The sequence below is a fragment of the Psittacula echo genome (genome assembly GCF_963264785.1).
Source record: "Psittacula echo genome assembly, chromosome: 5".
NCBI classification, from domain to species: Eukaryota; Metazoa; Chordata; class Aves; order Psittaciformes; family Psittacidae; genus Psittacula; species Psittacula echo.
The window spans coordinates 10,615,065-10,641,790 of NC_137739.1; the positions used below are offsets into that span (position 1 = coordinate 10,615,065).

At 38.9% G+C, this 26,726-nt stretch overlaps 1 protein-coding gene across 4 annotated transcripts; it reads right to left on the reverse strand.

The window, feature by feature from the left end:
• Positions 1–1,086: 1,086 nt before the first annotated feature.
• Positions 1,087–25,984, reverse strand: GSPT1 (G1 to S phase transition 1). Of its 4 annotated transcripts, none has more exons than XM_080619273.1 (15): positions 25,466–25,984; positions 15,925–15,972; positions 15,506–15,547; positions 14,532–14,759; positions 13,422–13,455; positions 11,857–11,934; positions 10,444–10,624; positions 9,914–10,068; positions 8,635–8,775; positions 7,798–7,891; positions 7,384–7,464; positions 5,547–5,720; positions 5,027–5,116; positions 4,451–4,619; positions 1,087–3,755 (listed from the first exon to the last, which is right to left on the reverse strand). In XM_080619273.1, the coding sequence occupies exons 1-15, from the start codon at positions 25,764–25,766 to the stop codon at positions 3,703–3,705; spliced, it is 1,869 nt and encodes a 622-aa protein (XP_080475399.1). In that variant the 5' UTR covers positions 25,767–25,984; the 3' UTR covers positions 1,087–3,702. The 4 variants fall into 4 exon arrangements, with proteins under 4 accessions (XP_080475399.1, XP_080475400.1, XP_080475402.1 ...); XM_080619274.1 differs by lacking the exon at positions 25,466–25,984 and adding an exon at positions 25,245–25,336; XM_080619276.1 differs by lacking the exon at positions 25,466–25,984 and adding an exon at positions 25,081–25,108.
• Between the last annotated feature and the right edge of the window lie 742 nt (positions 25,985–26,726).

The following is a 26,726-nucleotide window of genomic DNA, read 5'->3' on the forward strand; positions in this document are numbered from 1 at the left end:
TTTAAACAGTCTGCATTCACGACCAAAAAGCTGGAGTAACACAGAATCAAATAGTCGGGACATTGAAACAATCTTTTTTTCTTAGGTAATATTAAGTAATAAACACTTATAAAAACATATTTCTCATAATTAACATAGTTTTTAATATACTGACTGGTGCTATATGTAGCTTAAAACAGAGGCTCTTCATTGAGCAATTTTCGCTGGGCTTTTTATGCCACTGATAAAAATTTGTAGAGAGGCATAAAATTCATGACCAGCAAATATCCCAGTGGATAAACCTCTTTACAGCAGCCATTTTTCTTACAACACTACTACACCATCATCAATAGGTTGTTGCTCAAGCTTACAATTTACTACCAGAAGAAGTGTCTCAGGAAACCGGTGACATGTTTGTGTTTCGGTTCCCTATTGTCTGCAAAGATGACCAAGGGAACTGGAATAGTTTCAGGTAGGTAGTTGATGGAATGTTAGTCAATTGGTGTACCCATTCCTTCACTTGGTGTGCTTCACTTCTTGTAACTTGCACAAACAAGTTATTTTCCTGTTGCAGAATAATTAGTACTGCTGCACATTCAGATTTATTTTGTTTTACATTTAATTATTGTTACATATATGAAGGCTTTCAGTTCAAGGACATACAAGGTCTTAATTTGTAGAATTATAACTTTTTATAAGTTACATCATGGCTATGCACTTCAGCCACATCTGCACTACAAATTTTGGCCAACAATCAGGGAAACTAGATGTGATCCTCACCAGTACCACACTGCACACAGACTGACAGAAATGCCATTATACTGGGGGGGAACAAAAACCCCAAATCCCTCCTTCCTGCAGAGACACACGCACAGTTTTGCTGGTTTGAGTTACATCCACACCAGGACCTAGGAATACTTTGCCAGTATCACAGGGTAGCGCAGTTACATAGGCTGTTAGGGTTCCTGCAGCTTCAATCCAACATCTATTTCCATTCCCACCCCCCACCTTTCAGCTGTAGTGGTCACACAGCTCCTTTATTTATTTTTTTTTTCATCTTCAAAGCAGCACACCACACATTTTCACAAAAGGAAGTATTCAAAATGGTAATTTTAAAAAAAAGTTTATTACATCAGTGAATCAGCAAATAGTATTTATTTCAAACAAAGCCACATTATCTTTTTTTTCCTTTCATCTAGATTTAGCTGTACTCAATAGTACTACAAATGGGACTATAAAATGTAGAATGAAGATGAAATGAAAAAGTTGAGATGTAATCTGAGGACTATTCAAATATCATGTACTTTCAGCTCTTCTACTCAAACTGCAGCCAATTTGTGTAATTTATGCCTTACATTTTCATTTGTCATAGAACGCAAATATTTTATACTCAAGTAAGAACCTCCTACAGGTTAGCAATCTCTTCAATTGTATACTGTAATTCTGTTAACGAACTCAAAATAACGTAGCCTCCCTTTACAGACACGGTGACATTAACTGGATTTATGGAAATGGTTAATTAAATGTACTAGATGGGATGAGTAATGGAAATGCTCAGACTTTCTATCTACTGGTATTTCAATTCACCACATAATTTTTCAGTTTAATAATAAATACTCAGTCCAGCCTCACAATAATGAACCTTTTGAATCCCTCATTAAGTCTGCCCAAAAGTGGAAAAATTCTACTAGAGCATCATGTAGTCTTCAGATGCATTTCAACGCTTAAAAAAAAAAAATAAAAAAAAAAAATTAAAAGGTGTAACAATTTAGGAATCTAACACCTAAGTATTCTCCAGAAATGGTCTTTGCAACTTTCAAATCCATGAGTTTACTCCAAGGAAGCAGTCAGATACGTGGAAATCTTAAGTCAATCCAGAATATGAACAAGACAGTAAGTTTCCTTGGCATTTAATTTCTTCATTAGTTTAAGATCCAAGGAACTGTGGGGTTTGTTCACTTGGCACGAAAAAAAAAATAATTACTTTTAAACTCTGATTTATCAAAAAAATAAAAGCCCAGAGATTTGCAGACATAATAAAATTTATTTAAATTCCATGCATTACGGTAGCTACAAGTGTAGTCATATGAAACTGAAGGACAATAACTTCTTCTGTCCATACAATGTAGCTGTAAGTGAAATGAATGGGAGTTCCACAGTTACAAAGAAACAAACAAAACAAAAAAAAACCCCAAAAGGTAAATCAGGTTCAGTTTTATCTGTGAATTCAGAGACAGTCACTAGACTGTAAACTTTTGGGGGAGGAGATGGGCTTGCCACAATTGTATAACTCAAAATGTTTAGTTTGAGACATCCTGAAGAAGCTCTGAGGATACCTTTAAATATTCACTACTAATACTCTGGGAAATGAAAAAAAAAACCAAACACCCAAACCCCAAAAGATCCATTAGCCTTCATCCTAATTGTTAGAATCAGGACAGCAATTGTAGACAGTCCACTTTCAAAGTGCAGCTAAATAGGATTTTATTATGCAGCTCCTTCAAGTTGCACTGAGTAAGCTTTATTTTGAACCAGTTTTGTTTTAATTTCTCAAGAAAAACTTTACTGGTCCTCAGAAGCTTACACTGCTTTTTGATATGCAAAAATTTACAGACTGTGCTTGATTTTGACACTCCCATATTTCAATATGTGCAAACTCTTAGGGATTTAAATAGTCTTTCTCCCTCTCAGTTCAGACTGATCTTTAAAACAGCAAGGATTATCCAGCCCTCTAAATTAAAGCCAGGGTGAACTGAGTAATTTATAACTGGCACTTTTTAATTGGCCCAGTTCTCCCACAAAATGAAGCTCTTATAAATACTAATAGGCACTATTGCCACAAACTCTCTTATTTTTGCAAGTTTCACTGATTTACTGGTTGTTAGCATTTCTGCAGTTAGGAATCTAATAATGCTGACTTTTTATAAAGACAGTACATAGTTCTAACCTTCGAAATTGACTTAACTGTCTAGTAATGATGTTAAGTCAACCTAAATTTGCTGAAGATATTAACAAACGTAAAGCTGATGAAGGTGCCACATTTGCATGAATAGTTTCAAGTTTAAGAATGCGTTCAACAAAGGGAAGGGGCAAACCTAATTCTTTTAATACAAACTTGGTTGAGTGCCCAGTTGCCTCATTTAAAACTGTGTGTGTGGGGAGGCTGAGGAGTTTAGAAAAGTCCAAGTAACCAAAGATCTAGGTTACTGGGAAGTTAAAAAGCTAATGCAACTGCGTTACATCCAGATAAAAAACACTATTCAAAAGCAATTCAAATACCGAAAAAGATTTCAAATTGAATAGTTTATTAACATGGTAGTCATCTTTGTAACATGTGCACACACACTCGCACACTCTGAATGATCTGCCTGGAAAAAGAGGTCTTAATATATATGCTGGGGGAAATTAAACATTAAAAATCCTTTAGATTTTCATAATTATAGGCAATTATGTCCACATCACTTACAAAGCTATTGCCGAATCTTTCCAAGGAAGCAGAATTTGGGAGAAAAAAAAATTCTTTTTTGGGAAAATTCAACAGTGGCATAGCAGAGCTCTCAATATGAGAAAGCTGACATAATGTGGACCTTTGCTGTGAAACTTGTCTTTGCAAAATATGGGGGGAAGTTTATCAATGGGCAGAAAATAAGAAGGCGGTGTGAAGTAGGCTTTTGCAGAGTCGATTTTCCTCACAGTATTGTGCGGGGTCATTGAGAAAAATGCTTAGTCCTTCTCTGGAACCAGTTTCAAAACTTTTCCAATTGCAATGGTCTTACCTAAACCAAGGAGACAAACACTAGAGTTACATATATTATGAAAAGAATGTAAAAGTCTCTAAGAACATGAAAACTTTCCTCAAAAATACAGGCTCTTGAGTGTATTAGAAATAATACAGAGAATAAATTGTTGTACTGTAGACTGAAAGCACCGGTGTATTTTATAAGGGAAATAAAATCTTCAAAATAGTAAACCTGCTATTCTCACAGTAAAGAATAGAACGTGGATTGTGGAAAGCCTGCTCTGTATTCATCCGAGGGGAAGGCAAGGCAGAGTCATTCTAGCACATCTGTGTACTGCTTTTAAAGAGGATTTATTTTAAATGTGCCCCACAAATGTACAAAGTTTACCAGGTTAAAGCCCAACATATAACCCCCCTTATCTTTCCTAACTTTAAATAGAGAAGCTATGATATTCATATTGTAGGTAGACATTCCAGGATGCATTAACAATGCTAGCACTTTTTTTTGTTTCGCAGTGCACATCTCTGTACATTATTCCTCTAAAATAAAACACACTTTGTTACTAGCAAGAACTCTGCACAGTGACAACTATTTGCTTAGATTTACTTGTCCACTATTACCAGATAGCAATTTCCACTGCATACCAGCATTTTAATATCTCATTGCCATGCATGATTTCCTATTTCACATAATGATTTCTGCAGCAGCTAGTAACTGTCAATCAGTCTTACCCTCATCCCTTAAGGTAAAGCGACCCATCTGAGGGAAATCTTTGAATGTCTCAAGGCAGATAGTTCCTGCTGTCCTTAAACGGGCAATGCATACTTGATCTTGTTTCACAAAACGGGGCCGTGTCTTACTTTTTTCTCCTGTTTTTTTGTCTACCAAGCAGATTAAGGCCTGTATAAGAGAAAAACAAATAAAAACCCCAAAACTAAAATAAGGGTTATTTTTTCCTTTGTGAACAAAACTGAAGTGGTTTAAGGAAGAAAATACTTATAAATAAATAAGTATTTATTGAATTTAATCCTGAATCCTAAAATTCTACAAGGTTTTCTGAAGAAGATAAAAATACCACTTCTAACATTTACTGCATGAGGGAGTCAGTCATGACCTTTCACACTCTTCAGAAGGCTTATGCTAACAGTTGCAGCCATTTCTGGTTGTGTTACAGTACTGAGCAAAGATTCTATTCAAGGCTCAGGCTTTGTTGCATTAGTTGCTCTACAGCTGTATAACACGACATAACTCCTCACCCCAACAAGGGGATTGTCTGTATTAACATCACAACTTGAAAGGGCACTTACTGTTATCTCAACTTCTTCAATACAGGTGTGGATGTGCAGCACAGCATTATAACCTGGGCAGATAATGGATTTGTGCTCAATTATCACTATCTGTAAAACAATTAAAAGTAAGTGCATTTTTCCTCAATTATAAAAGAGAAGAGAATAACCAAACACGGAACTGTATTAAAATGTACAGCTGAACAACAGACACAATTTTTTTTTTGAAAGAAACTGAATTTATGAGTAAGTTGTTTACAATATGAAAGTATAAAACTGAAGAGTTAGCATGACAAGATCTTGCTTTCACAGTTACAGGTATTTAAAACCTCATTGACAAGTTACATTCAAAACAAATAAATGATACTTCAGAACCTCAAATTCAAGATGTCAGACATACGTTACTGGCAATTTAGAGATATGATAGTGAATAAGAAGTCTGTACTGAAACTTCAAGCTACTGAAGTTTTGCTTTGTTTCACCAAATCTAAACATTTTAATGCTTTTTACCCATCTATACCACAATTAAACATTATTCTACCTGGGCATCAAACGTGCGTCCAGAATGACACAGATTGTTGAGATCACAGAGAATAAATCCTGGAAGGATCTCTTCCTCTTCAATTCCTTTCAGTCTGATCTTTAGATTTTCACCTGGGGCTACTGAATCAGTTTCTACATCATCAGAAAGGATTCCAAGAACTTCCACGTTGTGCTTAAAGAAAGAAAAAGTGTATTTTTCTATTGTGAATATTTTTAGTCTGGTACAAAAGCATTTAACCACAAGAGGATTTCAAGGCTGTTACTGTTTAAATTCATTATATTTGGTTATGTGAGCTTCAGAACACTTAAAATATGTGAATTAAGAGTTACTAATATTTAAAATAGCACGTTTAATAAAATAACTTTAATATAATTCTATGGTATATATTCAATGGAAAGCAAATTTCAAAAACATCCACTATTTCTCAAAGTGACATGAGTTTAAAACTTATAAAGAGATGGGAGAGACAATGATACGTATTATCCAAGAACAACAGAAAAGCCACGTTGTTATATAGACCTGTTACACGCAAAATGTTAACAGTCTGAATATTAACATAATTCAGGAAATCCCTGAATCCCAAAATTTTATAAAGTTTCCTGGAGAAGATAAATATACCAAATGTATACTAATGAACGCTCTCCAAGCAAACAACAAAATGTATTTCCTCACATTCCTCTCAGTTGTAACCTCTCTTCTGATAGTTCTAGTTATCAATGGAAAATAAATATTGGAATGGCAGATAAGTTAGAGGAGGTCTATTGTTCTGACTACCTGAAGTTTTAGTTCAATTCTCACTAGCTGCCAAAGTAATGAGAAAAAAGTGTGTCATCAAAAACACTAGCTATTTACTGAGAATTCTGTAACTGTTCAGTTACAGCCATTTACGGTTTATACATTTCTCCTAATCAACCCCAAATCACATGGGTGTCAGACAGTGTCAAGCAGTTTTATAAAATGCAATTGTCTGTAAAATTACCTTAAAAACTGAAAAACAGAATCTCAACCTAAGCTTAGTTTCAACTGTCAGCAGCTCTTGAGAAGAGTAACATGGAAGTCAGTCTGATCAGCGTATTTTGATTAGGAAATACCAACTTTCAATAAGCTGTAGCTTTATCGTACATTTGAGCATTGAGACATTTCCTAGCAAACTACCTCAGCCTACAGAATTAGAAAAGTGTGTCAGCTTAAATCAGGATGACATGGATAGGCAAGAACAACATTCCTAAACCCTTTTTATAAGAAACCAATGGAAGCAAATGCCACCATTAGCTGAGCACACTACTCTTATCCACTGCCTTTCCCCTGTGTTTTCATAACTATGCTTTCACATCCTTCATTTTTAAATTTTCACATTCTTCAGGGCAGCACAATGATTCCAAACAGTGATCTTATATTACAGAACAGCTACCTACCTGCACAACCAACCTATACTTAACTAAAGCAAACTTTCGGTCTTTCATTGGAACACTGTGTACTGGTTGCATACTTTAAATTTTTTTCCTATTTCCCTTTGGAAAATAGCCCCAGCAGGAAAAGGTTTTGTGGGCCAAAAATGCAAAGCACAAATGCAAAGTAAACCACAGTTCAAATAAATTACAATGATTTGTAGCCCACAAATTGAGTTTACTAAGGAGAGACAAGATGCATTCTGAATGCTAAGGAACTACACACACACCCCGCCCTGGAAACATCACCCCTATAAAACACGAAAGCTTAGTTGTGTTAAACTGAGCAACAGAAAGTGTTCTGATTTCAAGTAATAAATATATTTAAGAGTCAAGCTCTTTTTTTAAGGGTAGTAACATTTTTTAATATCTATATCTAACCATACCTTGTTTGGCATCATCACAAGCTGTTGCCCTTTGCAAATAGAGCCTGACTCCAGCTTCCCGAGGACCACAGTGCCCATATCCTTCAAAAAAAAGTTACATAAAAATTGAAAACATTTTCCTAAAGAGTCTGCTCTATCTATGATTTAACTCTATGTATGGTTACTTAACCCTATAAAGTTATTTAACACTGCTATACTTAATGGTTTGGTAACTAACTCTTCTCATGAAAGATCACAGATTTGAGAAGTCTCATATAATGCCAAAAACTTACTTCCCCGCCCTGCCTCTATGCTACAGCTGGAAATGTAGATATGCCAAGGAAAAAAAAGATACCCTCTAAAAATACACTAAATAGTCCATATACTGCCTTCTGAAAACAGCCCATTTATACTTGCAATCCCATTAATTTGTACCTTATATTTATCCACAATTGGCAGCCTTATTGGTCCATCAACTGAACGGTTGAAGTTTGGCAAGTTATCCAGGTATGGAATAAATGGTAGTCCACTAAAAGAGCAGAAGGCATTTGTTTCAATTTCATGAGCACCCTTCTACTGCAAAGTTACTCAGAATGGATAAATGCAGTCCAAAAAAGGGAATTATTTTCCTTCTCACTAATAAGAACGGTGACCTCTAAGACACTTAAATCTATACTAACATGCCATCATTAGTGTCCACTTTACACTGGCTGACAGGTTGGTACTCAGGAAATACATGTAGTTTTTAAGTTACATTACAGGCATATTTTACACAGATTTATTATTCCTTTGAGAATCTTGCTAGATGTGCAATATGGTTTGGAAATACAAAACCACAAGCTAGGTCCAAACATTATTTTCATTAGTATCTGCCATGAACAATATTGGAAAACATGACACCCGGGGAAGGACATGGCTTGTCACTAATTATAATACAGCTTCAAGCAAACTTCACATGAAACAATTACTCATTTTAGCAACATGTCAACTGCAGCATCACTGCAAAATTCAAGGGCTAGTATGGCACTCAAACGCACAAAGACAAATAATACTGTTAATACTATCACAGACTCTGCTAACTTTAATCCTTTGCAGTTAGAAACTCCTTTTATCTGGCTCATTGCACAGCTGTGTTCTTGTTGCTCCAACTGTATTTCTTCAAGCTCTTTAGAACACAGCTACAATATATCATGCTATACGCCTTCCTAGGTGCAAGGTAGCATTTACTTTTATTGAAATACAGCAAATATCCAAGTTGTTCAAGATACATACATATACCAAGGACAGAATTCTGACTGTTCTTTAAGGTTTGCTCCAGTCAATCCTGAGCAGGGCATGAAATGAATATCCTTTTTGGGATTGAAGCCAACTTTCTTCAAAAATGGCACCAGTTTCTCTTTACATTCCTCGTATCTATTAAAAATGACAAGCAGATCTAGATAAGTTTCAATTATTTCAGCATGACATAATACTATGCTTTAAAGAAAAAACAAACCCGACAGTAATTTCATCATTCATTATGTGAGCAGCAAGCAAACCTAATAGCCTTAGTGGCCTATTTGCATCTTTTCCCTGGTTTTGCAGCACAACTTGGTATTGTCTATTCTCCCTCACTCCTCTGCTCCACAATGCATCATCAGTTTTCTCCATATACCTCAATTACAGAGCTAGGTAAGCAGCAGCATATGCTGAGATCCAGGCCCAGCTAGCAGGACAGACCAAGCAGACAGCTACTGAGGTCATGCTGCAGGCTTTCACTTTAGTGGTGGCTTAATTTCCTCCAATCTTCTATATAGTTTCATAAGATTTAATGATAGTTATTTCTACTGCTTCCCCTCAGTCAGTTTCACCTGAATTCAATGATTCCAGAAGGCTGTGCCAGGAGCAAGACAGCACAAGTGAGCATGCCTCATACCCTTTAATAACATTTGAGCATTACGGCAGAAAAGAGTAACTTAATCCTTTTTATTAGTTATTTAAATATCATATATTACTTCCAGTTATTTTTACTTGTCCTGTATCATCACAAAATTCTCTTTCTCCCCCCTTCTCAGACTGTAACCACAACCACTTTAAATATATGACTTGCTTATTCCATTCATCTTATCACAAAAGAACAAGGCCAAACAATTCAGAGTGGACACATCAGGTGAACAGGATACTGCTGTTCTCACCAAATCTAAGCTAGGAGTTTAGCAGAAATGTGGCCAAGCAACCAAGAATCTGGCAAACAAAACTACTGAAAACAGTCATTTCCTTTTTGGTTCAGTTATCAAGTTTCCAAGTCAAATACTAAACTCTTAGAATGCTTGGATTTGTTAAGACACAGCTGCATGAAGCCAAAGAGGTGACGGTGAATGTTTAAAGTAAGTAGTGTAGAACTTCAAGCTGAGTTAAGAGGCACTGTGCTTCTGGTTTTCCTACAATTTCGATAACCTCTGTCCTTAGTCCACCAGTCTACCATTCTTTCGGCAAAAATAAGATGCAAAAAATTACTTAGGACTTACTTCTGTATCTTTTGATAAAGATTTTTTTTTAATATTAAACTCACCTTTCATTACTCCAGTTTACAGTTGGATCATCCATTTTATTAATAAGAACTATTAAATGCTTTACACCTGCTGTTTTTGCTAACATGGCATGTTCTCTTGTTTGTCCACCTTTCTCAAATCCAGTTTCGAACTCTCCTTTTCTTGCAGAAATAACCTATTAAAAACACACATTTTAGTAAAAGTTCTACAATTGTCCCAATGAAATGATCAGCAATGGGTAATCCTGCCTTATTCAAACATTACTTTGGGTAGTTAACACTAGTAAAAGTTTTCCAAATGCATTGACTGGTATATCCTCAATATTACCCATTAGTTTCTGCACTGATATATAAAGCCACATGACACCTGTGGACAATTCTATGAAGCTGTGAAGTTACTCCAAAATCCACTCAACCTAGTAGACTTCAGAGTTGAAAATTCTGCCTACTGTAACCAACTAAACCAGTAAACCTAAAAAAAAAAAAACAAAAATAATCAAAAGCTTAATTCCACAGTATATCTAACAGAAAAGAATCTGGCTTAGCCTTACCAATACAGCAAGATCAGCTTGCGAAGCCCCACCAATCATATTTGGAACAAAGCTCTTATGTCCAGGAGCATCTAGAATAGTGAAGTGTTTCTTCTCAGTTTCAAAATAGGCACGACCCACTTCTACTGTTTTACCTTTGTCTCGTTCTTCTTGGTTTGTGTCTAAGGCCCATGAAAGGTACCTAAAAAAAGACAAAAAAAATCCCACAAACATTCTATTTTTTATTATTTTTTACTAGATTTATGTATGACTATTTGTTCATTGTAAAATGTCGGGGTTTTTTCTGCTCAACTATTTAAACCACCTCATCATTACTGAACTTAAGCACTTCCAAGATCAACAGTGACTTTTTATTCAGTGTTTTGTGTATATATAGTGAGCTGTAGTGCCCAGTGCCAGCTCCCTTCACACGTAAGACCTTTAATAAAGACACAGAGGTATGTCATACTTTCTGTTGTATATCAAGACATATTTTAAAGAACAAAAATAGCATTCAAGGAGGCACTTCCTGCAACTCGTCCTCTAAATTAGGAGGGGGAGAGGAAATCTGCTTTGCCAGCTGTCCAGGGGTTTTGATGGAAGGACCTGATTTATTTATTACCATTGTCATCTCCCAACAGGGGGATGATGCTTGTCACCCTTCCTATCCCCCACCACACATATTACAATTAAGAGGTGAGCATTGCCCTGAACTGAACGCTCGATTGCTGCTCTACCCCTACGGAAGTCTTTAGCTGCTTCTTTTCCAGAGCCCTATGAACCTGTTTTCCTCCACCACAGCCAAAAATGGAAAGCTTTCAAAAGGAAGATCAATTTTCCAGGAGTTGTTTGAAAGAGAAAAAAGGCTGCTGTACGTGCTGTATGCACACACACAAAAACAAAACCTGAAAGACAATAACAAAATCCAAACCAAACAAGAGGCCCACAGAAAATCCAACATGACAGCAGCATCGTCTTGCCTGGAGGAACCCTAAGAACTGCAGACCCTATCTTTATTCATAGAAAAATAATGTGACAGCCAAAACTATTCACTCGCTCTCCCCTCATGCCTGCTAAACTGACAGCTTTAATCCTTGTCCCTTAGATATCTCTGTGCTTTTTACAGGTTAAAGACATACAGATAGAATAACCCCAGGACTTTCCAAGGAAAGTGTCTGCCTTGTATCTGTTTTTATCAACTAAGTTTTCCAAAGCACTGGAGCAGCAAAACCTGTTCCAACGTGAATCGCACTATTTCATGCAGTTTTAGTTAAAGTAGTACTGGAGGAAAACAAGAGATTCCCCACATACACACTCAAAACTCATTCCAGCAAGAAGGCAGTGCTGCAGGGACAGAGACTAAAAAAACCAGTTTCCTGTTTTCATCCCAGTTCGAAGAGGAAAGTGCACTATTTACCTTCAGAAAGTTCTTACCATGTTTCTCTGTTTTTTTCTTTAGCTTCTCTTTCATATTTTTCAAGTGTTCTTTTGTCAACCATTCCTGTCAAATACCTAAGAAGGGGAAGGGAGGAAGGTGCAATTTTATATGAAGTAAACTCACGGTTCCAAATAGTTAAATACTTCTACAATACCTACAGGTTATTTTGAAATATGGAACAGTCTGATGCAAGCAGCAGTGGAATTTTCTCTCCACAAAAACCACATCATTATCTGATATGTAAAAACTACATCAGTACCTCTTCAGCAAAAGTATGAGGAAAGTCTTTTTTACACCTAATTGTAAAATGTTCTATAGAGACAAGGTTTGAAAAGGAACTATATCTGTTAAGTCCATTTCTGAGACTAATCCAGTATTTAAAAATTAAGTAAAAATTGTGACAGGAGAATTTTTCACACACAAATATTTTTGTTTTCATTCTCTTTAGACAGAACAAGGAAACTGGTATTTTAAGAGATATCTTTCAGTTATGAAAAGCAGTTGAGTAGTGTACAGTTTTATTATATGAAAACTTCTGTATTTTTCCCTCAGTTGTTTCTACTTGATCTTCTAATTACAGTAATCTACTTAGTTTAAGTATGATAAGAGTAAATAAAGAGTTAATAACAAAGTTGGTAGATGCACCCGGTTTCCTCCCACCCTTACAACAAAGGCACATTCTGCAAAAATGAAAGACCACATAAAGCTTTAGGAACATGACACATTGGTAGGAGTGTTAAGAATAGGCGTCTCCTTGTACAAGGATAATACTCAGACCCATCAGATACTAAATGCTAATTTGCTGTAGTATGAACTACAAGGTTAAATGTAGCATGACAATTCCAAAATTCCAGTTTGGTCAAAACAAGACAAGATGAAAATACCAAGACAAAGACCTCCCAGTTTTGCTGAGAACATTATTTTAAAAACATAGCAATACTTTGCATCAGCAGGAGAGCATTTATTCTTCATGTACAGCTTTCCATTTCTTGGCTTTTTATAAACTGTTAGATCTAACTGCATTTATTTACTTTTGTCTCAACAATATTACAGACTCTGGATACTGTTTCTAAGGTCCTTTCCAACCCTAACTATTCTATGATTCTATGATTAACTATTATTATTTCATATTTTGAAATCAAATTATGCCTGACAGCATTAGCAGCAGGCAAAATGGATATTCAGGGTTTTTTTTTTTATCTTCACAAAGAAGGCAAAGTTTAACAAAGGGGAAAAAGCAGTTCCACAGAGTTCATTATTTTAAAATAATGAACTAAAATAGAGTCGTGCTCTAAGAAAGGGATTAAGTTTTTTTAAATTTAATAATGTATGCCTTTGCACAGTTGTTCCCATTAAGTAAGTGAAACTCTTATAGTGGTTAGATTAGATCTGCTGGAATTAAGAAATTCCAAGGACAAGTTGACAAGAGTAACACTTTATCATAAAAAAAAAATTAATCTATGCTGATTAAAGCCATAAAGAAAATATTACTCATTTCACTTAATGTATTTTTAATTCACAAGAAAGAACAGCAAATCCAAAAAACTTTAAGTTCCCTTACATTATTTGTCCTCCAATAGTTGACTTGCCAGCATCTAAAACAAAAAACATTTAAACAAAATTAAGTCATTCATAATTAAAAAGAAAATCCTAGGGGAAAAAACCCAAACAAATTATGAACAAGGTCATCTAATTTATTTAAAGATATATTTTTTAATTGCAATCTAAGTTTTTTGAGTAATCTCCCACCTTCTGTTGTTTCCATAGTTATTCACTGTTCATTCAATTACACTGAATTTTGAAAAATCCAGTTTCATACACACAAACTTGGAATTATCCGTAACAACAACAAAGAAAACAAACAAAAAACCCAACAAGCAGTGATCCAGCAAAAGTGTGAGTGAACAGTGTGGGAAGCTCCTGCAAAATCCCTCTCTCTCTGCTTCCTTTCTCCCTTGTCCCTAACTTCCATAGGCTGTGCATCAATACTGGGACATTACGTCTTCCCACTACCTCTGTACTCTCTCTGACTCCATTCTGAATTACCTGAGGACTAAGTTACAGTACTTTTAAGGTGATACGAAACTACACAAAGATACAGAATCCAATGTAAAACTCGTGATTCAATAATTTTTCTGTACTTTTGACACCACTACAGATTTTTCTGAAGTTTGTTGGAACTATTCAATTGAGAATTTTTGCTATAAATGCTTATTTAAACTCTGAATTATGTTCATCTACTATGTTCAACTATTTTGTATCTGCACAGTGTTTAATATTTTAAATAATAATTTTGGAATTTAATAACAATTAACAAGAACCCTCTGAAAATATCTAAAACAAGCAGAAAAGGAGCACTGCTTTCTGATTTTATTCTTTGGATCATAATCACAGATATGTCACTTAAGCACTCAAGAGAGCAAGTATTTGAGAAATGACCAACACAGACACTACTGTGACCCAGAGAACACAGGCACTCTATCCCTGAAAGACTTCCTTTAAGTTTTTTCATTTTTCCAGAACAGCTTCATTAGAATGAACGTTCCTATTAAGCTCAAGACCCGGTGAATACGTATATCCCTACAAAGAGCAGGATTAATTTCTAATTCTCAGAGTTCTAGGTAATACACAATACAAAGATCCAATTACTTCACATTCACTGAAAACTTACCTACGTGCCCAATGAATACTACATTTACGTGCTCCTTTTTAGGAGCACCTGGCGGTGCTACAACAGATTTCGGTTTTGGTATTTCCTCCTCCTCTTCCATCATTTCCTGAGCACTTTCTTCAGAAGGTCCTGCATCCCCTGCAGGACCACTTCCTAGCTCTGCTTCACTTGTTTCTTCTTTGTGGTCCCATGACTCTTCTGGGGACATTTCCGTCTCCCCATTTTCCACTAAAAATTAACCAGTTAGATATATTGGAATAGATAATGAAATTAAAAGCACTGACTATAGAGAAAAGCCCCTGACTCAAAGATACAATCAAAAGACTTCAATGATCTGGTCTGTTAATGTCTTTCTATACAAAAAAGGGCAACTGCTGCTCATTTCTGAAAATAGTATTACTGGGAGCTTTCAAACTAGCATGTGTGCTGACATCAGCAAACTATGATTCATAGGGATTAAGACACTTCTGTTTTAAAAAGGCAACAATTTTACAAGAGAAAAAAAAGAAATCTGAAGATCCCCTCATACTACCACACTGGTCTGAATCCACAGACACATGCTACTGTATGGTTAGAAAGAAAAGAAGAGGGATAATGGTTTAAGTTCCCTCAAAAGCCACACAAATACAAGGAGGAAGATACAGTTTCCATGTCCTGATTGCGGTTACAGATCACTATAACAATTTTTAAAATCATTGTTTCATATATAGTAATGGGACTATTTTGTAACATAATTTTAAGTAAAGCACTGATGCTTTTTCAGTGAAGTAATCCAATCGCACCTGTCAATGCACACTAGTGTTCAGTCACCTCTTGCCTAATCTAAGGATAAAGGCACAATGAAAATTAGTAAGTACCAAAAATACAAACGCTCAATAAGGTATTCTTCAGTTTTGTTTGCAATGCCTCAGCAAAAGCACTCTAGTAGTATTTTATAGTACTGTCAGAGTAAAATGGAACAATTTGCATCTTACCAACAGATTCTGAAATTTCCATGTTAACAGCAGCATTTGAACCTAGGGAGAAATAAAAGGTATCATTAAGGACACATATTTACCATGTATTTGGGCACCTGCCAATGGTATTTAATATACAGATTCCATTTTTTAGATTCTGCTCATGCAGCTTTATGACCTTCAATAAACCACTTGGTCTTTATGTGCCTTGCTTGACTGGCTATCAAGCTGTAAATAGCCACAGATAACCACACTGCATTACAACAGTAGTGTGAGGATGAAGAGAATGGAAGATTGGAAATGGTTCATAGAGATTTAAAAAAAAAAATAAGAAAAAGAAAAAAGAAGAAAGAAAAAATAATATTCTTTGCAGTATTTTTTTTAAGTCCTGTGTAATGGAGCTGTGCTGTGTACCATCAGAACACAAACCCAATTACCTTCACAAGAGGCTGTCTGCTCCTCTGGAGAAGTCTCTACAGGCGCACCTATGGAGAAAAAGGTTTAACTTTTAAAATACCCTGATTTAACCAATTTCCACACTTTGGCACAAAAGACCATCTCCCAACTTTATTGCAAGAAGTGTATTTAAGAACACCACCACTCTCCCCAAAACCAGTTCTAAATATAACCTCCAAGCACAAATACTTCTAAAGAACACTGCCTGAAAGTTGTGAAAATAACATACCAGTTCTAAAAACAGTTCCTTATTTCCACCCCCCCACCCCCCCCGAGGGAAGGATACACTTAAAGCAAGTTTTAAAGGAAGCAGTATTTCTATGCATATTATTTTACCTGCCCATCCTTTTTGGGCATGCTGGCTATTTTAAGTGTTAGTAACTAACTGGTGTTTACAAACCAGCTTCATTGTATCCAAAGAAACAATACATGTTTGGTATCACAACTGCATGGAAAGGTTCTACCAGTTTCACCTTACAGGGGTACCAACAATGCTACTGCACCTCCATCTCACATCAGCATTGAGCAGAAAACCGAAACAACAGGGGCTGGAGCAGCCAAACATCGTTGTTTAACCCAAAGCAAGATCTGTTTTGAAACATTCAAAACCACGCTGGTTACTAGTAAAGAACCAGGCTGGTTTCAACGGTATCTAAAGAATATTCAAAATCTCTAAAACTCTCAAATACTACTGTAAATATCCTGGAGAAGAATGAAGATATTGGAAAAAAGGAGGTGGAAAAGGAAGGATGGAGAAAAGACGAAAGGCAAGGACAGAAGCTGTAGGAAGGTTATTTCTACTACCGGTTGGCTCTCCGAGCCAAAGGTGTAATTGTTAATGGTTCCCAACAGATGGCTCCCGAGGGACAAAGAGGAAGACAATACTGAGTGCACACACCAGTTTAGTCTCATGACCAGTGATTCCATCATAACACAGCACTACAGTGTACAACAACATTATAACCTGAGCCCAAGCCCCACAGATGAACATCACCACAGGGAGCACATATGACAAGAACAGCATTACCTAGTGAACCATTCTGAGAACAAATGAGGCAACATTGTGACCTGTGACTACTAAACAAATACAATGAATGCTAACAACAAACTTGGTTTAACATGCTCCAGTCAGGTCCGTTGTTATCTCAACCCTTCGTGCCCCATGTTGGGCACCAAAAACGCCTGCCATGGTTTAAATCCAGCTGGTAAATCAGCATCACGCAGCTGCTTGCTGTCCACTCCCCAGTGGGATGCGGAGGAGAATCAGAAGAATGTGAAACCCGTGAGTTAAGAACAGTTTAATAATTAACATTAAGTAAAATATAATAAAAATAACAGAAATAATACCAACCATAACAATACTTGTAATAATAGGGAACAACAAAAATAAAAACCTGAATAACACAATTTCTCACCACCCACTGATAGATACTCAGCCTGCCCTCAGCAGTGATCCATCCTTTCTGGCTAACTCCCCCCCTCAACTCCAGTTTATATACCGAGCATGACATGCTGGGGTATGGAATACCCCTTTGGCTAGTTTGGGTCAGCTGTCCTGTCCCTGCTCCCTCCCAACTTCCCATGCCCCTTCTCTCTGGCAGAGCATGAGACTGAAAAGTCCTTCATCAGGGTAAGCACTGCTGAGCAACAACTAAAACATCTGTGTGTTATCAGCATTATTCTCAGACTACTGCTAAAACACAGCACTGCACCAGCTACTAGAAAGAAAACTAACTCTATCCCAGCTGAAACCAGGACAATCTGTAACACAATTCAAGCTCAGCTTCATCCTCATCTGTGAAAATCATTCCAATAAGGAATCTGGTCAGATGAGCGGGATTCAAAATGCAGTTTATATTAAATCAGGTTTTAAAAGTCAGAACATATCTTAAATGATCCCACATCTCAAAGTAACACTTCAAGTTCTTGGATTTACACATGATAAACAGCAATTACATTTTACATTGCATCTTCCATATTCCATCTCTCCTCAATCTGTAAGTTAAGAACTGTTTTTCCAGCCTTATTCGCTGTATTACATGAGGTGAGCGGATTATCTTTAATCCTCTTGAACATCAGAGCCCTAGGACATTTTTTGGAATATCTTTGTTGTCAACACCAAAGGGAAAAATGGTTACACCTCATGCGTTTATCTACTGGCACACCATCAGACAAGGGCATTATGTAATTCTGAGTCTTGTCTGAATAAGGTAAAAATAATTTTTGTCTTTATTTTGGTCCAAAATTCACTGGAGGGGTTATCCACACTCCCAATAAAGGGTCAAAAATTACACAAGTTTAAAAACAGGCCAATTACTCTCTTGAAAATGTTGTGTTAAAACAGCACAGGCCAAGAACTTCTCAGCGTTAACAATTCAGAATGCTTGTACAGAAGAAATAGAATATTGCTAGATAATTACATGTATCTTAGAACAAAGTAAGATTTTTATACATAGAACAGGTAGGGCTAGCGAACTAGGAATCCATATTGAAAGAATGGTAGTTAAAATACAGTATTAAAGTCAAACTAAAGTGCTAAGCAGTAATGACAACTTCCATCTTTACCGCAGTATTTACTAGATCCCAAAATAAGCCAAGAGAGGTCTCCACACAAGCAAAGACTGCTCGAGGTTCACTGGTAACCCCTCAGAAGCAGTTACCTGAGCCACAATGCAAATGCCTTCACGGAATTGATGAGGGGCTGTCATTTGCTGCTATGCATGGCAGCACTCACAGCTCCCAGCCCCCTCTGCTGCTCCACTGATAAGAACCAGTACTGGAACCTGACAACTGAGGTGGACTACGGGGGTTAATGAAACTCTGCACAACAGAGCAGAGAGAGAGATTAAATTAAAAAAAGACAAGAGGCAAATTCAGCTTGAAAGAAGTGTCTTATCTATAAAACTTAAATGACCTGTATAGTGAGTTTGTTGATTGGAGGAGCAACAAGATCCTTCATAGGAATTCTTGGAAGGCTGAGGAGTGAAGAAATACATACACCCACCTCAGGATCCCCATCACCTTTACGTATGTGAGATTTGAATACCTGAGTTCAGTACATATTTGCACAATAGTAACAGTCTCAACAGTTTTCATGAATTATATACCAGATGTTTCCCACCCCCACCCTTTCAAATGAAAGCTTGAATTAAAAAATAAAAAATACAAAAGTAAAAATAAAGGTCTGGGTCAAACACATGGAACATGAGAATCAGAATAAAAAACCCCAAGAGATTCTTAGTTAACAAAAAAAACAAAAACAAAAAATTACTTTAAGCACAGGTCCTAAAGCTAAACAAAGTATTTCCTATTTAATATTTTAAAATATACAGAAAGAAAGAGTGTTCAGGAGTTCACTATAATAAAGGCAGATGTTTTTTAAGTTAACTTAAACCCAAAATTATTTTCTTCTTGTCTCTGCCCTGTTTCACAGCCTGTGCCCCAGCTTCACCAGTGGACACAGGTGGATGCCCAGTTTCTGAAATGCACCAGTGTAAGAGCAGCTTTAACAGTTTCAACATAACTTCGTAAAATTCACAAAAAAATTAGCCCTTGCTTGGTACTCACAGGATTTTACTACATATTAGTTTAGTAAAAGACCCACCTTTTTCCTTCCCCAGTGAGGACACACCTTAAGTTTGTCTTATCTAAACCAGACATGCTTCTTCACAACTAAGCCTAAGAAAGCTTATGGGGATTTTCAGGGAATATAATGAAAACCCCTCTTCCTTAAGGCCAAGTATTTGTGCTCAGTTAATAAATTGATTTTTGAGATCGACAGTCAAGACATGAAGCTCTGCATTACAACAGTTAAGGATTCCACTCTCTAAGATCTCTCATAACCCAGTAGAAATAGCAATTAACACAAACAAAATAAAACCCAACAAACCTAAGCACCCCATAGATTTTCCAGCATAGATTTCAGAAGCTTAACATTTACATGTAAGTGTAAAATTTACACATAAATTCTCAAACAATTCTAGAGAATGCATTTTTGTTATTGCATCACCTGTCCTAAACTAATTTTTGTACTGAAATTCAGCATCATTTTCATACAGACCTCTTCAAAACATAGTCATAAATTTCACTGATTTTGACTGCTTTATTTGTTCATAATAAAACCCCAAAACAATCTATCTTTGCTTCAATCAGCTGCTTCTCTTGTCATCACAAAACAGGAGAGAAATCCCCAAATTCCTAAAGCAGAATTGTAAAACCAGATTGATAACAGAACCCAAGAATTATCCCAAATCGTTTTTGTGTTAATTTTGATACAGCAATCAAGTTTTAAGGTAACACTGTGCTTTCAAATACATTAAATCAGTAGTCCAAACACACGGTCAGCAGACTGCATGCAGACTCCAGGACAGTTCGTCAAGTCCACAGCCGGCTCTTGTGGCCCACCTTTTATTGGAGTCATACAAAGGCCACAAGAGTGATGAATTACTCTAACAGAAGCAACATAATCCTGGCTGCCTTCCTGGGGACAGTTCAGATGTAGACAAAGGACATCTGTGTAACACACTGGCACCTTGACTGCATCACACACGTATATTATATCTGATCATCCGACAAGTCAGTGCCAAGAAATACAGCCTTTCTCTGCACTGACTTTTAAAGGAGACTGTGTGCAGCTCACCTGCCTATGGGAGCTGACACAGAACAACGCTGCTCTAGACAGTCAAGTGATGACTTGAGATTTTTTTGATAAGAAGAATTTATACCATATACTGGTATTCACGACACCGATCTGCTGTCACATAAGCAGTTCATGTTTAGTTATGAAGTTTTAACAGTAGCATTATTAACACCCTACTTGTGAGGAAATCACCAGCATATGGCTATTCAAACGTTCATATGAGTAAACCACGTGACATGATAGCTTCTGGAATGGTGGGCTACTAGTTTTAAACAAACAAGCCTTTCTTAGCAGGTTCACATGCAAAGTGACCTCTCTTGAGGCCTGAACTGTTGCAGAGTCTTTAAATGCAGTCTACAAAGGATGGTGACCAGTTTTGGGGAATGTGATGATACAGGTAATTCATCATCCTACTCTGCAAATTATAGGCTTCAGAACTGAAGCAGAAGATACTGAAACTCCTCCTTTTGATTCTGATGCCAGGGGAAGAAGGGGGATATGATGCAGATGTCCCAGGTAGCTACAAAGTCAAGAAAATGAGGGCAAGGAAAACCAGAAAGATAAATGCTTTATCCACTTACTTACAGCATTTGAAAGCTGAGGATGCGCAGCTGCTTAAATGTAACTATTTTAAAAAATGACTACTGCAGGCAGGTGAGAATATTTAGGGAGTGAAGCAATCCTAAAGGGCACTGAATCTTAAGCCAGATGTTTGCTTGGCTCAAGACAGTAGGTGTAAGTTGTCAAAACTGTAGTCATTAACTAGTATGTTCAGAAATTTACTTGGTCAAGAGAGCTAGTAAATGAAGCAGTAGCACTAGTACCACCAAAAGGATAAACACTGTCTCTATACTAACTGCTATGTGTCACACACTTTTTGTTCTTTTTGTGCTAACAACGCTTTGCTCTTACCACCACCACTGCATACTTCAAATCATTGAACAATTCAGGTTGGAAGTTATCTAGTTCAGTCTCCTGCTCCAAAGTCATCGCAAATTACTTCTAAAAAGAAGACAAACCAAAATAAAATATGGTAAAGCCCATACAAAGAAGCTGTGATCAATTTTACCAAGAATCCCGTGAATATTCCAGAACTATGACAAAAATTGAACCACAAGAATGCAGGCTGACACTGCATTTTCAGAAATCCTTCACTCCTCTCATCCCTGAGATCCAACCAAAACTTTCACAGTAGAAATCTTATTAATCAGGCAGGGGAGGGAGGGAGCAGGTTTTAACTATTCTCTTACACTTCTGACCCATGCCTTGGTACAGAAACAAAAACCCATCCAAAAGCCACCACAAAAAGCCACCCAAACATAATTACATTTTATATGCACTTACAAAATTAATAACCCATAGTACAAAAATAAGTCATAGATGCTACAGAACAGTGAAGCTACACGATGCAGTTGTGACTAAGAATGTTTAGAGGCCCTAACACAATCTGCTGTCATTCTGACTATCCCACCTTACTTTAATTGAGCTGGATTTGCTAGTCCAGCAACTATCTACAGTAAGCTTTCCTAGAAGTGCAACTTGTTCATGACACATTCGACATGCTCACTGGAAGGGGCTGTACTACAGCAATGTCTGCTGCAGACAGAAAATTGAGATGTCTCTATTTCGCACGACCAATAGACTCCAAAAAGGAAAGTTTTCACACAAATGAGTTTGACTTGGACACAATTTGATAAAAGCAAGTCCTTGCAGCTGTAATGTTTAGAACATACTGGTTTTAATCTGTTCCTTAGGTTGAAGAATTTAAATAACATATGCTCCTTTACCTATAATCAAATGATAATTTAATTCCAAACTAATTCTATCACAAAGCTATCTGCAAGCAAGAATTATATTAGTGGTAAACATTGGTCAGATATTTTCCCTAATAAAAATTTTGCAATCATAAGAAAGTACACAGAAAACAGAAGTTTCAAACTACTTGGAATGCAGGTCTTGGGACTTCCCTAGTTTTAGGAAGTTAACTTCTTGTTCCCTACCCAGCTTCAGTGAGCTTTATTTCAGTGGTCTAAACACAAATGACATGAATTTTATACCAATTACTAAAAATACGAAGTTTGCGTAAAAGGCAACACTCTTACCCACTACAGCCACACACAGGAAATCAGTGCTGTGCAATTTTTCTATATGCCATGCTGCTACTGCACATTTATCTCAACCTGCAACACCCTTTGAATTACTAAGGAATCAGGATTCAAACAAAACCTCACGAAGAGAAAGTTCCAAGAAGAAAAGTTCCTAGAACTTAACTTTAAGTGCCTTAAGCCCTCAAACTGACACCCAGCTTTTTAGGTCCCTCCTAAGAATCAAGCTTAGTTTAGATTCTTCTCAGTACAAACCAGAATTTGTACAGACGAAAAATAGAAATATTTTTTCCTCACAAGGTAACGAAGAATGAGTGTCACAAAACACCTAATTCCTTGTGGAAGCAAAAGCAAACTGGGTTGCTGAAAAGTAACCTATTCAGCACTACTGTCTAATCACATGTTGTTCTGACTTATTTCCAGAGCAAGCTCCACCTAGTTCTTCTGGCCAGGAAAGGAGTTGTCACCCTATACGAACATCTGCAAGGGCAAGGCTGTCAATTACTTACTGTAACCAAGTACATCAGACCTGGAAAGGTAGATAAGTACAGTATTCCAGGTAAGAAAAAATAATTCTTTTTTTTTATCTGCACATCTTTCTTTGCTTAATCTTAGGGACTTCCACCTAATTATAAAACCTCAAAATTCTAAACCTTGAAGAAGATGCAGAAGCAAGGTGAATTCAAACCAAGCAGATCACATGTGGGAAATGTGCTCAGCAACTAAGATAGAAAGAAAAGCTATCCTGATCATTCTAGATGATCAAGAAGCTTTCAGTAAAGTCTAGTCTCTGGAAAGACAAAGCTTATCACAGGCCTCAGAAGTAGCAAAAGAGTGGAGAAAAGGAGATCATGAAGAAATAAATATAATGAGCAGGTAAGGAAATGTAGTTTAAATCCTAAATATATACATATATATGTAAAGCCTGAAGCGAAATCTTAGAAAAGTAGCCAGGGAGAAAAAAACAAAGTTATTCTAGTAATATTCAAAACCCAAAGAAAGTTTTCAGTCATAGTATTCATTACATAGTTATAAATCTCCCTTGGATTCAGGTTCCAATGGCTGAAAAACACATTAGAATGGATTTTGAAGATTATTTAAAGGTTCATCATAGGTTCAGCCCAGCCTCAAGCTCTCTCCCTTTACACCCATGAACCTTAACATATACATTTGCTCTAAATGGAAGCCAGGAGTCTGCCCATGGCTTCTTGAAAGTATATTTTAACACATGTCCTGCCTGCATAGCACATGAGCTACAATTTCTGATAAAAATCATAATCTAACATTTACTCTAACACAAAAAAGGTTAATATTCTGCTATGAAAATTTTTAAGCTTCATATATGAAAGTTACAGATTTTAGCTGTTAACACCTGATAACTTACGTATTAGTGAGAGACTAATTAATATATTAAATCAGAATGCAATAAATAATAACCCACAATCAACAGCAAATAATGAAAAACATAATGTAACAAGTAGTCACTTCAGTGAAATTAAATTACTAGAATCAATATGTGAAATACTAGCTTGTTTTCTGTTGTACCAACAGGAATACAGAAAACTATAGAGGCAAACAGAAAGCTGTTAAACTATCATACCCAAACAGGCCTCAAACTCCTTAGCTGCAGGAGTGACGTTAAAATACTACCCCAAAGTTAACTTGCATGTCTGATGTTTGGAAGGACCTTCAGTTTGGAGCTGGAAATTAAAAAGTAGCTCTCCTTTAATTTCCCATATGCAAAGCAAATCGAGTATAAACACTGGCTTCGTACACAAAGATCCTTTGAAATTAAAAGCAGGGTATATTTCAAGTTATTCCATTGAAAGGTCTGCTGGACAAACCTCCCTGACCTCGTTTATCAACACTGTATTAGAAAAAACCCCAAAACTACTTGCTGTAATCTTCAAAAAGACATTCAAGATACATCTGACCCACTGGTGGCTGAAGAAGTGCTGTTCTCCCCAGAAACACTAAATTTATCACGGCCAAAATCTTCAACAACTTCTCTAGCGCTTTAAGAAGGAGAGAACTACATGGCTTCCTCTCGTCATGGGCGACCCTTTGCGAGTAAAGGTACCACAGAAACGTACGCAGGCTCCGCGGACAGCCAGACCACACCAGTTCCTGCTGCTCCTTGAGCACAGTCCTGGTGCCACGGGTTGGCCTCCCAGGGCACATCCCGCAGAGGCCCCCCCACCCGGGCCAGCTGTACCACAGCGGCCTGCAGACCCCCTCTCAAGGCCTCCCAGCTCTCAAGGCTGCATCAGACGCTGCAACCAACCCCTCACCTATGCCCCACAGGCTCCTCTGCCCGGAATTCGCTGACTTAAGCCCCTTCCCCCAGACCCCTCTCCTGCGAAAAGCTCTCCTCGGCGGCTCCCCATCCGCACCTGCCCTCGCCCCTCACTGGTGAGACCCTTCTGCTGCCGTTGGCACCCGGGACCCCAACCGCTGGGTCGCGCCTCTCTCCCACCCCCGGTCCGGTTCACCTCTCGGCCCCCCAAGCCCCACTCCAGCGCTGCCGCCCCGCCCGCACCCCGCCAGCCTGACCCACCCGGTCCCCGGGCCGCCTCCCAGCCCAGCCCGGCTCCCCCGCCCGCCTGCCCGCCGGAGGCCCTCCGCGCCGCGCACCAGCCCCGCGTGGTCCTTCAACTCCTGCCCTGTGGGGCGCAGCAGCCCTCCGCCTGGGCCCCTCCGCAGCACGGCCCCGCGCCCTTCCAACATGGCCCCCATCCCTCCGCCCTCAGCGCCCACCCGTCCCGGCGCGGGAGCTACCGTGGGGCGGCGGCGGCGGCAGGCCGGGCGGGGGTGAGGGTGGCGGCAGGCCGGGCGCCGGGCCGCCCCTCAGGAAGGACGGCACGAACTCGGCGGCATGGACATTGGGCACGAAGGGCTTGGCGTTGACGTTCAGCTGCCGGCTGAAGGCCGCCCCGAGCAGCTCCTGCTGGGCCTCGGCCTCCGCAGCCGGCGGGGCGGACCCCGGACCAGCGCCGCTGCCCGGCTCGATGTCCGCCTGATCCCAGCAGTCGGGAGCCGAGTCGCTGCTGCTCCCGCTGCCGCTCCCGTTCGCCTCCATTTTGTGGCTACCCCACAAGCCTCTGCGGCCCCGAAGCGTCTCCCAGCGTCCGGGGCGAGGGGGAAGCCGGCGGCGGCACCGACTCAGCACTCGCTCCGGCGATTCCGCGTGTACTCCACCACCCCGACGCTAGCGCAGTGTGGCCTCCCGGGGCTCCCGTAGCCCCCTCCCCTCAGCATCCCCCGCCGCCATTTTGGTAGTTTTTAGCTCTCCGGGGCCTCATCCAGCAGCACGGCTGATGCACGGCACTGAGAACTACGATACCCATCGTGCCTTGCGCGAGACCCTCTTATCCCACCTCCCCGGAAGAGACGGGAATTGTAGTTCCCTGCATTTTCAGCGCATGGAGGAACTACAGTTCCTGACAGCCTTCGCGCTCGCGTGTCGCTTCTGCCGCTTCCGCCCCCAATTTCGGGGCGGAGGAAGACGGGACATGTAGTTGGCGCGAACGCTTGAGGCGGGACAAGAACTACCCGTCCCAGCAGGCCGGGCGTCAGCGCTATCTCAGGAGACGCTTGTGTCGCGTCCCGCAGGTCTCTGGGAAACGCAGTTCGCCGGGGGGCTGCTCCCCGTTCCCTCACCCCACACGAGAAGAGGACGGGCAGCAGCCGTGGGACGCTGCCTCCCGGGAGTGATGAACCCGTCCCGGGCGCTCCCAAGGCCGCCGGCGGGCGTTGAGGAGAGCGGGCCCGGCGGGGGTGTCGCCGCACGGGATTTCCCGCCTCCATAGGGACTCAGCCACTGAAAACGTGAGCGTTCCAGCTTTTATCTATGCGAAGTTTCACTTACCGAGTCTGGAAAGCGTGGGGGCACAGTGACGGTGCAGCGATGGCACCTGCGCTGGGGCAGCACACCTCCAAAGGAAGATCTGTGAGCACATTTGTCTCACGTGAGGGGAGAGCGAATATTTCCCTATGTCGAGCTGTAAGTTGTCATGATGCATTAGAAGTTCCAATTTTG